Source organism: Mauremys reevesii, linkage group 7 (assembly GCF_016161935.1).
Source record: "Mauremys reevesii isolate NIE-2019 linkage group 7, ASM1616193v1, whole genome shotgun sequence".
Lineage (NCBI taxonomy): Eukaryota > Metazoa > Chordata > Testudines > Geoemydidae > Mauremys > Mauremys reevesii.
This window is the reverse complement of record NC_052629.1, coordinates 16486829-16502812: the sequence shown is the minus strand read 5'-3', so window position 1 is coordinate 16502812 and position 15984 is coordinate 16486829. Positions and strand designations below refer to the sequence as shown.

Here is a 15984-nt window from a genome sequence, read left to right as displayed (position 1 = left end):
ACTGGAAAAAAGCAATGGTAGGTATATTGTCAGGAAATAGCTTGCATTGACCTAAGTGGATGGCCAGGTTGACCTAATTGGTCTTTTCTATCTCTAACTTGTATCACTTTGTGATAGTTCACCTTGTAAAAGTAACGAAATATGGTCCTGAATCTATAACTAAAGCTCAACTTTCAGGTCTTGTTTGCAACGTAAGGGTCGGTTCCTTGAGAAATACTATTTAAGAGCCCTAAAAACCTGAAGGTTATTACTACTTATATCCAGATTTTGGAAAGTCAAAAACTGGGGAGCATGTGAGTAAAGGAACAGATTCTGAAATTATATGAGCCCACCTCCCCCACACCCCGACCATATTTTTAACTTAAATCAAATTATCTCAGAAAGGAAACCACTCAACAACTCTGGAGCGTATTTAACATAGAAATCAGCTCAAGTACACTGCATTCCACAACAGTGTTTTCATTAAAATGTCCAATAACTTTACAGATCCCGAGTCTATTGTGTATCATTCCTTTAGAAAGGTGGGAGAGTCAAGACTGAGATAACTTGGGCAACTTAATCTATTCTGTCCATTTTGGTCCCTACTGCAATCCCATCTCTGTGGTATCAGAGGACCCATGTAGGTAGCAATTTGATAGTTCACTAAATTATAAATGGCCTAATGATTTAGCAATGGTCCAAAGGCTGCTCACGCTTGAAAGCCCCAGTTCAAATGGAAACACATCATATATGTGATAGTTGTCACTCATGTCCTGCACCAGGAAACCTGGCACTGGCATGGTCAGTGCTGAGCCAGAGTCATAGGAACACAGGATTTGCCATAGACTTGCTGCCTCAAAGAAAGATATACCTGCCCTTTGACCAATTCTGGACTGCTGTAAATGGGGGTGGGGTGGGGTTGGGTGGGGTTCCTTCCCGACCATAGCAGTGATTAGTTTATGCACTGAAGCATGAGAGTTGATCATGGCAGGTTGTAGCTAGCAATGGGCTCACCAGTGTGAATAAAATGACAGCTGACAAACAGGGGGTAAGGTACCTCTGAAAAGGGAGTTGGGGGCATAGATTTCACAACTTCCTTCCTATTGTGGAAGTAATGTAGAGAAGACAGTGGAAAAGGCAGACCTATTGCTAGGTAAGCAACTGTCCAAAGGAACATACTCTGCTATTCAGCCTAGTTTCCTCAGCTGTGTAGCAGCCCTTGTGTAAAGTTCTATCACTTTATTCATCCCAAGACACAAGCATTAGTATATGATGAGCCCCTTATTCACTTCAGAGCATTATCTGCTTTATTACAATGTGTCCTAAAACTAACTTAAGCTACTTTACTGTGAAAAAATCTCTCTAAACCTCTGAGACTTACCATAATCATCTAACAAGATATTTTCTGGCTTCAAATCTCTGAAAATGAAAGATAGCAGTTATTTGTGTGAAAGCGGTTGACAAGTCCAGTGCAGGTTATGAATACATAGCCTACTGGCGATAAACCAGTTGGGAGTCAACTGAAACAGTAAAGAACTTGTAAAACCAATATAAGACTCTAGTACTTATTGCACAGCAAGACTGGCTCCAGATATGTCTTTTTCTTAACTGTAGTTAAATTGTTTCCCCAAGCAAAGACATCACTTCATAATTTGCTTTCTAATGGATTCACCCTGCCTTCTGATAGTTGGCCTGGCACATGTTGTAGGCGGAGATGGCAGCTACCCCGCCTGTAGTTAAGGTTGCCTGACAATTCCCATTATAAAATCCCATTTTCAGTTGCTTATAACTGTGGTCAATTATAACCATTCGGGCTGAAACTTTCCAAGCCTGGGGTCTGCATCAGCCTGATTTTTTTTTTTAAAGAAAGTTTCAGCAAAAATGGTTCAGAACAAAATTAGGGAAAAATATGTTGTTTTACCCATGGTAAAATTTTTCTTACAACCATGTCATTGAGAAGCTCTAGTACCTCCATGGTTGGGAGCAAGGGCTTGAAAGTTGACAAAAAGGCTGCCCTGATGTCAGAGACGAGTCTTTTGCTCTTCCTGTTATAAAATGCCCAAAGATATAAGCCTTTGAAAAACCTTGGTTCACACAAACGCAGTAGAGACTTGTTAGAATTTGTCATCTTAATTTTCTGAGCAGTGGTTCTCAACCAGGAGTCCAGAGCCTCCTGTGGGGCCACAAGCAGGTTTCAGGGAGTCCGCCAAGCATGGCTGGCACTAGACTCTCTAGGGCCCAGGGCAGAAAGCTGAAGTTCCGCCTTGTGGGACTGCAGCCCCAAGCCCCACCACCCAGGACTGAAGCTGAAGCCAGAGCAAAACCCTCTGTGGTGTGGGATCCCAGGCAATGGCTACCCCCTAACAACAGCCCTGGCTTTTATATGCAGAAAAACAGTTGTTGTGGCACAGCTGGTTCATGGAATTTTTATAGCATGTTGAGGGGTCTCAGAAAGAAAAAGTTTGAGGACCCCTCTCTTAGAGGATTCCATCTGCACTGAGCATGCACCATCCCGCACAGCTCCTATATGCTGACCAGACTCATTCCAGGGCTGCAGGGGCTGAGCAGAATTTTTCCTGCAATGCTGCTTCCAGCGGCAATGGGCTGCTCTCATGCCAGGCTCTAGAAATGAGAGTAGGGAGACTGTCTCCTGTATTTCTAATCTCCTTGCTGATGCCCAGGCATAAAGAAGAAGGAAAAGCCTGAGTCAAATGCAGAGGGCACATAGGATGGACTTGAATGGAGAGGAAGGAAGTAAATTGGGACAAAAAGAGTCTGGGCATACGTGCAGAGGCTGGGCTTGGGAGCAATGGGGATGTGACTGGGACTGGTTGGGCAAGGAGCCTGGGATGGGGAGCAGTGGCCGGCAGGATGACTGAGATTGGATGAGGATCCTGAGGATGAGGGAGACTGGGACTATCTGGGGAATACAGGTTTGGGAAGAGGCACCATATTGCTTGCAATAGACCAAGTTCTTCCCCCTGTAACTCTGTTAAAGTAATGGGGTTAAACAGAGTGTAAATTAAGGTAGAATTTGGATCACTGTTTTTTACAGGCCACCTGGATTTATGAATGTATTAGATTCCCTAGTAAGAAAGATTTCTTTTCAAAGTGTGTGCGTGCGCACGCACATTGTGTGTGTGGGCAGTGGGTGTTAGGAGAGAAATCTGCATTGCAGGAGGCCCACCCAGCATACAGAGTACATGCAGGAGTGCTCCCTGATATTTCAAACTGTGCTACTGGAATATTTGCTATCATTGGATAGGGGTATTTTATAATCTGACAGTGCCGAGGGCACATTTTCAAAACCTATCTTGCTCTTGTTTTATTATTTTAAGCAGAAACACACGGTGCCACACACATTCTTCTCCTCCTTTTGCTAGTTTAAAACCCTCTTGACCTCACAAGATAAACTTCACTGAGTGCCCAGTGGTACCAAGCCTACTTTTCAAACAAACAGCACTCAAATATGTGAAGGGGAGAAGAATGCTGTGGAGAAAGTATGACTTTATTTTACATACTACTGTGTGCTTCTCTCTCAATGTTAACAAAAGGCTCCCGGTGTTGGAGTCATGTAATAAAGGTCATTTCCCACATATTTTTTTCAATCTAATTTTAAACTCTTAGGAGTAGGGTGACCAGATGTCCCGATTTTATAGGGACAGTACAGATTTTTGGGTCTTTTTCTTATATGGGCTCCTATTACCCCCCAACCCCTATCCCGATTTTTCACACTTGCTGTCTGGTCACCCTACTTAGGAGCCATTTCCTTGAGGAGCCTAGATTCCATCCTTTACTTTCATTTTCAGTGCTGTCAGCAATCAGTCACATTTCATGCTGCAGCAACAGCCAAGTGAAGTAAGAAAAAATAATTCCGGCATGTCCAGGCGAATTCAGAAATTAATTTTGATTTGAATAGGAGCAAAGATGGTGTTGTGATTTACACTCTGGGCTGGGACTCAGGAGAAAGTGATTCAAGTCTCAGCTCTGTCATTAGCTCCATGTATGTCAAGGCACATCATCTTTTGGTGCCCCAGTGCCCTATATGTAAAATAGAGGTAAAAATACTTCTGTTCTCCCGGCCTTTATTTGCCTTTTAGATTGTAAGCACCTCCAGGGCAGAGACCGTCTCTTATGCATGGTCTAAACATGAATATTTTAATGGTATAACTATGAATTTTTAGAGTGGTGTCATTTTTTACTGAAATAGTAATACTAATAAAAGCCCTACTGTGTATGCAGTTATAGAATCATAGAAATGTAGAACTGGAAGGGACCTCGATAGGTCATTTAGTCCAGTCCCCTGCACTCATGGCAGGACTATGTATTATCTAGACCGGGGGGTGGGGGGGCAAAATTTTTGGCGTGAGGGCCACATGGGGGTTCCAAAACTGTATGGAGGGCTGGGTAGGGAAGGCTGCGCCTCCCCAAACAGCCTGGCTCCCATGCCCTGACTGCCCCCCTCAGAGCCCCACCATCCAACCCCCCCGCTACTTGTCCCCTAACCACCCCCTACCGGGAACCCCCACCCCTGACTGCCCCTTCCCAGGACCTCACCCCCATCCAATCCCCCCTGCTCCGTGTCCCCTGACTGTCCCAACCCCTATCGACACCCCCACCCCCCTGACAGGTCTCCTGGGACTCCCACCCTATCCAACCTGCCCTGTTCCTTGTCCCCTGACTGCTCCCCCATCATGACCTCTGCCCCATCCAACTGCCCCCTGCTCCCTGTCCCCTGACTGCTCCCGGGACCTCCTGCCCCTTACCCAACCCCCCTCTCCCTGCCCCCTTACCATGCCACTCAGAGCAGCAGGACTGGCAGCCGTGCCGCCCCACCAGAGCCAGCCATGCCGCCACGCTGCCCAGCAGGAGATCGCAGTGCTGCCGCCCAGAGCGCTGGCGGCACGGCGAGCTGAGGCTGTGGGGGAGGGGGGACAGCCTCCCAGGGCAGGAACTCAAGGGCCGGGCAGGACGGTCCCACTGGCTGGATGTGGCCCACAGGCTGTAGTTTGCCCACCTCTGATCTAGACCATCCCTGACATGCGTCTGTCTAACCTGTTCTTAAAAATCTCCAATGATGGAGATTCCGCAAGCTCCCTAGGTCATTTGTTCTGGTGCTTAACTACCCTGACAGTTAGGACGTTTTTCCTAATGTCTAACCTAAATCTCCCTTGCTGCAATTTAAGCCCATTGCTCCTTGTCCTGTCCTCAGTGGTTAAGGAGGACAACTTATCACCCTCCTCCTTATAACAACCTTTTACATACTTGAAGACTGTTATGTCCCCCCTCAGCCTTCTCTTCTCCAGACTAAATAAACCCAAGTTTTTCAATATTTCATCCAGGTCATGTTTTCTAGACCAAGGGCGGCCAACCTGAGCCTGAGAAGGAGCCAGAGTTTACCAATGTACATTGCCAAAGAGCCACAGATATATGTCAGCATCCCCACATCAGCTCCCCCACCCCCGCTCCCAGCACCTCCCGCCCACTGGCAGCCCCACCGATCAGCACCTCCCCCTCCTCCTGATCAGCTGTTTTGTGGCATGCAGGAGGCTCGGACAGGGAGGAGCGAGGGCATGGCAGGCTCAGGAGGGGGCGGGAAGGGGTGGAGTGGGGGCAGGACCTGTGGCAGAGCCAGGGTTTGAGTAGTGAGCACCCCCCCAGCAAATTGGAAAGTTGGCGCCTGTAGCTCCAGACCTGGAGTCGGTGCCTATACAAGGAGACGCACATTAACTTCTGAAGAGCTGCATGTGGCTCCGGAGCCACAGGTTGGCCACCCCTGTTCTAGACCGTTAATAATTTTTGTTGCTCTCCTCTAGACTTCCTCCAGTTTGTCTACGTTTTTCTCTAAGTGTGGTGCCCAGAACCAGACACAGTATTCCAGTTGAGGCCTTATCAGGGCTCAGTAAAGTGGAAGAATTACTTCTTGTGTCTTGCTTACAACACCCCTACTAATACATCCCAGAATGACGCTAGCTTTTCTTGCAACAGTATTACATTGTTGACTCATATTTAGTTTGTGATCCATTATTAACCCCAGATCCTTTTCTGCAGTACTCCTCCGCAGGCAGTCATCTACCATTTTGTATTTGTGCAACTGATTATTCCTTCCTAAGTGTAGTGCTTTGCACTTCTCTTTATTGAATTTTATCCTATTTATTTCAGATCATTTCTCCATTTTGTCAAGATTATTTTGAATTCTAATGCTGTTCTCCAAAGCACTTGTAACTCCTCCAAGCCTGGTATCATCTGCAAACTTTATAAGTGTACTCTCTATGCCATTATCTAAATCATTTATGGAGATATTGAATAGAAATGGACCCCGGACAGATCCCTACAGACTCCACTCAATATGCCCTTCCAGCTTGACTGTGAACCATTGATAACTACTCTCTGAATATGGTTTTCCAACCAGTTGTGCGCCCACCTTATAATAGGTTTGTCTAGACTATGTTTCCCTAGTTTATTTATGAAAAGGTCACGTGAGACAGTATTAAAAGCCTTATTAAAGTTGAGATATATCACAGTGGCTGCTTCTCCCCCATCCATGAGGCTTGTTACCCAGTCAAAGAAGGATATTAGGTTGGTTTGACATGACAAATCCATGTTGACTATTATTTATCACCTTATTATCTTCTACGTCCCTACAAATTAATTGTTTAATTATTTGCTCCACAACCTTTCTGGATACAGAAGTTAAGATGACTGGTCTATAATTCTCTGGGTTGTCCTTATTCCCCTTTTTATAGATAGGTGCAATATTTGCCCTTTTCCAGTCCCCTGGGATCTCGCCCCATTGTGACACTGCACCCCATATTCTTCATAGATATATTATTATATGATATGATTATGGCATAATTATGATGTATTTTATGCAAGATAAGTCAAGTGAAGTGTCATTGGAAAAGTTATGATTTACTGAATATGATTATCCTGTTTGTATGTATGTATTATATTTGTATCTGAAGTTGGGGATATTGACTATACATCTATATTACAAATCTGTTTACACCTGGAGAATGCCCACTAAGCAAAAGGCTCTCAGTATAGATGGTTGGCTGAGAAGGGCTCATTCAGGTTAATGAGCCATTAGCAGGGGCGGCTCTAGGCACCAGCAAAACAAGCTGGTGCCTAGGGCAAAAAAATCTGGGCGCCCCTGCGGCGGGGGGGCGCTGGGCTGCTGACCTGCCGCAGTCATGGCTGGCTGAGAGGTCCAGGAGAGCCCGGGGAGGAGGACCCGACCGCAGCATGAGGCGCGGGGGCGGGCGGCTCTGCGCTCGGCTGGACCTCGCGCGCATGACGCACGCGGCGCTCAGGCGGAGCTGCGGCTGCCGGAACCGCCGCCGCGGGCGCGGGCGAGCCGCAGCAGCCAGCGCCAGCGTCCTCTGCAGTCATGCCGCCATTAGCAGAGAACAGGCCTTAGAATAAGCTTCTCTCTCACCCAGGAGCCTTCCTGAGGACCCTACAGACAGTCTCCGAGTTATGGCTGCTGTGACACTAAAGGTACATGTGACCAGGTCACTTGGTGCTGGACTCCATCTTGGGATATCAGTGTTTTTCCACTGACTGGTGTGGGAACCAAGCTTTGAAACAAAGGGTTCCTGCCATATACAAAATCTATTTAAGGCAGGGGAGAGACATCATCATGGTTCTTCACTGACTCCCCACCCAAAGAGACTCCTGGATATACCTGAGGAACAAAGGCTGAATTGGGGGAAGTGCTGGATCCAGGCTAAAGGGATTTTTAGCTTGTGAATGAAACACCTGCGGATGCCAAGCTGTAAGCCAGTGCAGCTTGCCACTTAAGAATCTGCAGTCTGCTTGTATCATCACTAACACGGCTACCCCCTGATACTTGATGTGTAGGAATGTAATGTCACCCATCACCATCATTCCTCTTGGAAGTGTCGGAGAAACTTAAAATACAAAGTGTTTAAATAAAAAAAATGTAATATACTAAAGTCTAATACATTTGCTTAAGTCCCAGATGAGTCCCCAAATTGTCGGAGAAAAACTTAGTTTTTCTCCGACAGAGGTTTCCTCTTCCAAAATACTCCCTGACCCTTCTTGTGAGAGCTAACAAGATCAGAGCCACAGCTGGTATAAAATTGCAATGAATGCTCCATTCCTTATGGCCTATTCCTCACAATAAAGATAGCACCAGAAGCGGCATGATATGTATGGCCACATTAATGATTTAAATTGCGGTTTCATGTCAAAACACATTATTTTCCTGGAAGTAATGCCCCTTGGATGGTACCTTATCAATACACAGGACCTCTGCAGTATAGAATGCCAGTAATAATGATTTCACAAGCCAGGCACAGGAAAACAAACATCATATATTATTTTAAACTATATTAGAGCGCCATTTGAAAAAAAAATTCCTGGCATCCATGGAAATTGACTCTGCATCCAGCTTGCTGATTCAGCAAGAAATCCTTGAGCTCTCCTGCAAAAGCATTTGTACATGGTGTCCTGGTGCAATGAGATGCTCAACCAATATGGAGGTGGAGAGCTCACACACATTATCTGTCCTTCTGCTCTGCACCCAATGTGCTATAAAGGAGTGTTTAACCCCCATCAAGAACCGCATGCTGAGTTTTTTCAGACTTGGGGTCTTTTTTTGCCTACTAGCTGCACATTCGACATCCATTCAACTTGAAGCTGCACACATGGATCAAGGTTATGACATGGGTTATAGCGTGCCTCACTTGCATGACTTCTCTGAAGCTCAAATCAGTGCCCTTTCATTCAGACACCTATTGTTTTATTCACCCTACTGGAAGGAAGAGGAATAAATCCCTCACCTACTGAAGGACCACATGCCTTCTAATGTCATTATTCTTTTCTTTTCCCTGCTTATAAATCTCCCTGTTGACTCACCTATCCATTTCCAACAACAATGTTGCTTCTTGAGGGAAAGAAAGAGAAAGAAAGCGAACGAGAAACCCACAGAGAATGCCTAATGTGTCATTCTGTAGGAGCCAAAGAGGGGAAGGTTGGATGGGGAAGGGAATTTAGTCTGTAATTATCTCATGTTGCTGCACATTCTGAGTACACCTGTGGTGTTGCTGAAGACAGCGTGAGGGGAGTGAAATACACAGATTCTCATGTCTCACCGTGTTTAAACCCCTCTGGTTGTTAAGAAAAAAAACCTATTTGGCTACCATGATGGAAGGAAGAGGGATGATCCCCCTATCCACAACTCCTTTTGACTTTAGTAGAGTTACTCCTGAGTTACACCAGCATTCATGCAGGAGAATTACGCCCAGTGTGTTAACTTAAAAAACAACAATAAGCTCAACCATGTAGTTAACAAACTATGTGTCCACAATCACGCTGATCATTTTGCTTGTATGTAATATCCCTTCCCATCATCCTTTGCCTTTGTATTTTTAATCTGTACCCTTCTGTCTTCCTTTCTGTCTGGGGAATACATAGCACATTACAGTCACTACCACAATCTAACTAGTAAAAACGGAAGTTTCATGTCCTAGGATGATCTCTGTGTAACACTGACTAAGAAGTAGCTTAGGAGAAATAACTCCTAAAGAATTGATCTAGGTTTTATACATGCAAGTTGAGACAGGATTTTGGGAGCTTTAGTCAGTTCTATATAGTACGTTTTATATCATCTAGACAGAATGTGTTCAGTAAAGCTATTGCTTCCTTCCATTATTACTGAGTCTTATTGTATTCCTCCAAAGCTCTGAGAAATCGGAGACACCGCATAAGCTTCTGGGATGTATTGCACTGAAATAGGCCCTACAATTCAAGCTTCACCTGATGAATATCCCAAGACACTGAGGAAACCTTACCTGTATACAGTGTTTTCTCTATGCAGGTCTTCCAAGCCACAAAGAATCTCTGCTGCATAAAACAAAGCTCTCTCCTCCTCAAAGCCTGGGTTTCCCATGTTGTAGATGTGGAACTTCAAGTCACCCCCATTCATTATGGTCAGAACTAAACACAGTGCATCCTTTGTTTCATAGGCATAGGCTAAGTTAACCTAGAAAGATATTTAAATAGTACTCGCAGTTCTGTCATAAGGTGTGTTGAAGTCATTGCTAACTTTTGTACATTAAAAGTGACAAAATTTGACAACAGTGTGTCATAAGCAAAGCAAAGTGAGGAGAAGATATGAGCCTTCTTGCAACATCAGGATTGTTTTACAAAACCACAAAAAAACCCCAGCAATTAGAATATGATGGACTGATGTTTTGAATCCTCTGGGGCTAAAGCTGGTGCTTTAAAAATAGCTGTGTAGGCCGTACTTTGCAGTTGTGGCTCTGGCTGGAGCTCTGGCTCTGAGGCCCAATTCCCTCCTTACGGTTCAGAGCCTTAGTCACAACTTCAAAACACTGTCTCTACAGCTAATTTTAGAGCACTAGCAAGAGCCCTGCTGGCCTGAGTCTGTCAACCCATGCTGGGAGGCTTGCTCCAAAATCTAGGTAGACATACCTCAGTCACAGGATGGTAGGGTTGCTGACTGTTGAATCGCACAAACTCAAACACCCTTGCCCCTCCCCCTCCCCGAGGCCACGCCCTAGTCCCACTACTTATCCGAGGCCCCGACTCTGCTCACTCCATCCCCCCTCCCTCTGTCGCTGACTCTCCCCCAGCCTCACTCACTTTCACCGGGCTGGGGCAGGGGGTTGAGGTGCGGGAGGGGGTGTGGGCTCTGGGCTGGGGCCGAGGGGTTCAGAGTGTGGGAGGGGACTCCAGGCAGAGCCTGGGGCAGGGGGTTGGGGTGCAGGAGGACATTTAGGGTTTGGGATCTGGGAGGGAGTTTGGGTGCGAGAGGGGGCTCAGGGCTGGAGCATGGGGTTGGGATGTGGGAGGGGGTGAGGGCTCTGGCGGTGCTCACCTCAGGCGGCTCCTTGAAGTGGCAGCATGTCCCTGCAGCTCCTAGGCTCAGGGGCGGCCAAGTGGCTCTGTGTGCTTCCCCTCCCTTCAGGCACCGCCCCTGCAGCTCCCATTGGTTGCGGTTCCCAAGTGGCTGGGAACCGCAACCAATGGGAGCTGCAGAGCTGGCACGTGGGATGAGGGCAGCGCACAGAGACCTCCTGGCTGCCCCTGAGCCTAGGAGCCAGACATGCTGGCCGTTTCTGGGAGCTGTGTGGAGCCAGGGCAGGTAGGGAGCTTGCCTAAGCCTCACTGCACTGCTGACCAGACTTTTGGCCTATTAAAATCTCCCGGATTGCTTTCAATAGCAACCGGGAGATTGAGGCCGATTCCGGGAGACTCCTGGCCAATCTGGGAGGGTTGGCAACCCTACAGAACACACCAGGCCCATCATATTGACTAGATGCTTCCTGCTAATCAAGCCCCATCATCTCAGTCTTACTGGGTTGAGCCTCAGCCAGCTCGTTCTCATCCAAATCCCTCTCTCACCCAGGTACTGGGAAATCAGGTAATCACTGGGGATAAAAATAGCTCAGCCTGACGCAACCCCAAATCAACTGGAGGCTGCAAAGAGTAAACATTTTAAATTCCCTAAATAGAAGTAGCCACCACATTTGGCGCACACCTTTCACATACTGCAACTAAATCTGGAGTCAGTTGAATGGAAAAGAGAAGGGCTCAGGTAAACTGAGTAAGCATTATACAGTGGGCCAGCTTCCACTGCCACTACATGTACCATGAAGCCAATTGGAGGTACTGAAGTCAACAAGAATTATGCACAGGGACTCAATTCAATACTCACTACAAATTGACTATTGACTTTTTCTAAAATCTGCTTTTCATTTAATGCCATGGATTCGCCTTTCCTCTTTTTTATTCTCTTCTTCTCTAATCTTTTGCAGGCATACATTTTCCCTGTTGCTCGGACTTGGCAAGCACAGACCTAAAAATTAAAGAGAAGGGAAAAATGATTACTTGGGTAGCTTAAAGAAAATACCCTTTATCTATAAAGTTTAGTACCTCGCTGTCTGATTTGTCTGCAGGCTTTTTTAAGGGCTTGCTAATGGTGTGAGAGGCAGTGTGGAGCACTGCGTAGGGCACAGGTCAGGGCATCCAGAGTTGGGTATGGGTTCTCGCTCTGATTCTGAAAATGACCTGCTGGGTAAATTTAGTGTAGTCACTTCACCTTTCTATGCCTGTTTTCACTCCCACCCTTTGTCTCTTTCGTCTACTTAGGCCATGACTACACTACCTGCCGATCGGCGGTAGTAATCGATCTATCGGAGATTGATTTATTGAGTCTTGTCTAGATCCCCGAATCAACGCCCTTACTCCACCTCAGCACGAGGAGTAAGCAGAGTCAACGGGGGAGCCGTGGCAGTCGACTTGCCGCCATGAGGACGGCCAGGTAAGTCAAACTAAGGTAAGTCAAACTAAGATACTTTGACTTCAGCTACGCGAATAGCATAGCTGAAGTTGCGTATCTTAGATCGACAACCCCCTCCCCCCCACACCGCAGTGTAGACCAGCCCATAGGGTATGTCTACACAGCAGAAAAATTAACCTGGCAGCAAGCTTCAGAGCCTGGGTTAACTGACTTGGGCTCACACTGCAAGGCTAAAAAGAGCAGTGTAAACGTTCAAGCTTGGAGCCCAGGCTCTGAAACCCTTGCTGGGTTTCAGAGCCCAGGCTCCAGCCAGAGCTGGACATCTGCACGGCTATTTTTAGCACCACCGTGTGAACCCGAGTCAGTTGACCTGGGCTCTAAGACTCACTGACGCAGGGTTTTTTTGCTGTGTAGATGGACCCTTAGATTAGACACTCTCAGGGCAGGGCCCTGTTTCATACTGTGCATTTAGACTGTGCCCTGATCTAAGCAGAGGCCTCTAGTTGCTATTGTGATACAGATAATAACGGTGTGAGCATGATTCAAAAGTAACTAACAGACTAAACAAAAGAGTCATTTCTGTAGGTGATCCTTGAGGGTTATAATCTTATGAAATGTTAACAGAAAACTGTCAGCAATTGAGTGGTTAAAACCATCCTCTTTCTTACGAAAAAGATTTCTTTTAACCTGCAGTGCCTGTGAGGTGAGAAACATTCTTAACAGAAACTTTCAGAATTACTCACCTCCCCAAAACCACCTTTTCCTAGTACCCTGTACTGCCTAAATGTGTTTTTCGTTACTGGTTGCCTGAAAGAAAAGGAAATATAAAAAAAACCTCTACATTTAATGCACGCTCTAAGATTTATTTATTTCAGATCATACTTTCGAAAGAGCAAAATAGCTAAATATTGTAGAATCACATTATGTCAAGGTAATCACATTATCTAATAGACTATACAATTAGGTAATCACATTACTGCAATACTATGTATGGCTTGAACTTTTCAATTCCAACATATTAAGCTGTAATAAAATACAACACATTAGTGAGTCACTGGTGTGCAGCACAATTTCTGACAGAGTCTTAGGACTAAATGGGGACCTGACTTTCCATCATATGGGATTTTTTTTTAAAAAAAATCAGGAGTCAGAAGAGTTTGAAAAGACATAATCATGCTATGAACCATCTGATAATTCACAGGTATCTATTAAGGGTCAAATCTTGCCCCTTCCTTCATGGGCACAGAGTGCCTTACCTCAGGTGGAAATCCTTCAGGCTCACTGGACTGATAGGAAGCCTGTGTCCCATTTGTGTCATGCAGCCAAGCTTCTCAGGGACTTCTTCTGTGTCCCATTGCAGTGGGGTTTGGTGAGGGAAGGCAGGAATGGAATGGGCAAGGAAGAGGGAATTGAGCAGCCGTATTTGTAATTTACTTTCCCACTGGCCCAACTCAGTCTCGTGTAGTTGTCATGAAAGCCTGTTGTTATTTATTATTTGTATCACCACAGCACCTAGGTCACAGACCAGGACCCCACTGTGCTAGGCGCTGTGCAAACACAGGCCAAAAAATTAGTCCCTGCCCCAAGGAGCTTACAATCTGCAGACCGGTTTTCCATTCAGGCCTGTTTCTATAATTATTTTAGAATGACGTCTATAGACCTTCATCTCTATTAAATGTTATACAATTTTTCCACGAAAGTCAGGCCTCCAATCCTAATTCTAACATTTACCTCCCTTACATTTTTATAATTTGCTGGAGAATATTTGATTTCAAATATCTTACTTTTTAAACCACCACTCTGTCGCTAGGGCATGAAATAAAACTATATTAAAAGCGACTGCTAATGAATATTCATATGAACCCTACAGTAGCTTTGTTTTGCTGCTGAAGGGCAGTCAAGTGAGCACAAGTTAAATAGCATAGCTGTGAGACCAACACAAGGATGTGGCTGAGGATAACAAAGGAAGTAAACATTAAGGTGAGCCATGTTCATTTGTGCTCTATTTAAAAAAAACAACCAGGGTGAGGGAGGGAGAAGGAAATCTTATATAAATGAAATGGGAATGGACCAACCTGGATGGGGAAAATGTTCTTTTCAAGTTTCTAAGAAAAGATTGCAAACACTAGTAGGGTTGAAAGCCAATTAACCGTGATAACTACGTACTTGCCAGTGTCCCTGGAATAAACTGAGCGTTTAACTGTTCTGTTGAAGCCAACAGGCTGTCAGAACGAGCTGTTAATCATTCCATGCTAGTGAAGTTGTCTTTGTTTAATGCTGGAAAGTGCTCTTCAGCTTCCTAAGCTGAGTGGGCTCATCTGATGTCTTGTCAAGTTTATTTTTAAGGGGGGTGGGGGGACTGAAGGGTGGAATAAAAATCTTCAATGCATTTGACAAAATTCCAAATCCTAGATGTGACAGTAGACTGAAAAAGGTCAGACTTGATAGGAAACATCTGATCTTTTTCAATTTAAGTGGAAGAAAGAAAATACAGCATAACAGTGAACACTGGATGCTCTGGTTTTCATATGGAATATGGCATGTACTGACCTGAAATGACTGACCATCAGCCAAATGGTATTTAATTTTACGAGCTAGCTATTTAGCTGGTGCCATTGACACAGCTCTGTTGATTTCATCTGAATTATGTTGATTTATACAAGCTGAGACTCTGGCCCTAAATCTTCTCTTGTAATTCAGTTTGTGGAAAGTGTGGAATTCCTTTAACTCAGAGTGACAGTCACCATTAGCCAGCAGCACCAATCCGCCGTGGCACCAGCCAACAAAGAATACACGTTTCTTTGTCTTGGCAGGTCAAAGCCCCTAAAAATTCCTGAAAATGAAGTGTGCCTGGAAATGTGTACCTAATAATTCTGGCTCTAGGACAAACATGCTGTATTTTCCTTTGTTTTATAAAAACAGAAATAGCGGGTCCTCCAAAACGTTATCATAGCTCTGTCTTGGTCATGAGCATTCAAAAGGTTAGCTATGCAAAAGGACAGCTCAAATTGCAGTGTTTTGTTTTTTTTTTAAATAGTACCCAGTGTACTGGAAGTTAAACACTACAACACACTAGCCATATCTCGGTTGTTTTTCTGTTTTATTATTAACTTTTCTAGCAAGCAGAATCTGGTTTAGCATTGCTTATCATGCTCTTTGCAAATGTGAAAACTGGAAACTCGATGCACATCTAAATCTTCACATCACAGACACATGCAGGTGGGATGTAACTGCTAAAGTGGGTCATTTAAACATATTTGTAACAGGATGCAAACATCTATTTGCCTGCAATGAATAACTTTTAGTGACAGGGAGCACAGTAACTATTAGGGCAGAGATTTTTTAAGCCACATAAGTAAATTTGGATACCCAGTTCCCATTAATTGGGAATTGGATGCCCAAATTCCTCAAGCAGCTTTGAAAATCTCATCCTATAGGTCTATGGTGCACAACCCACATTCTAAAATGTAGCTTCCTAAGGTGTTATCTGTGGCCTATGACTTCTCTATATCCTGGTCTACACCTAAATATTAAATAAACCTAGCTACATCACTCAGGGCTGTGAAAAATTACATACCCTGAGCAAAATACTTGGGTCAGCCTACTGTGGATGCAGCAAGATCAGCAGAAGAATTGTTCCACAGACCTAGCTACAGTCTCTCGGAGAGGTGGCTTACCTTCATCAATGGAGAAACCCCTTCCGTCAACGTAAG

At 45.1% G+C, this 15984-nt stretch overlaps 1 protein-coding gene across 3 annotated transcripts in view; it reads right to left on the bottom strand.

Annotated features, from left to right (window-relative positions):
• Positions 1–15984, bottom strand: part of GRK5 (G protein-coupled receptor kinase 5) — a 228489-nt gene that overhangs the window by 22474 nt on the left and 190031 nt on the right. For all 3 annotated transcript variants that reach the window (XM_039547923.1, XM_039547921.1, XM_039547922.1), the window contains 4 exons: positions 13015–13078; positions 11687–11827; positions 9798–9988; positions 1361–1398 (listed from right to left, as the gene is read on the bottom strand). In XM_039547923.1, the coding sequence (XP_039403857.1) occupies positions 1361–1398; positions 9798–9988; positions 11687–11827; positions 13015–13078 (434 nt within the window). The remainder of the gene's footprint in view (positions 1–1360; positions 1399–9797; positions 9989–11686; positions 11828–13014; positions 13079–15984) is intronic.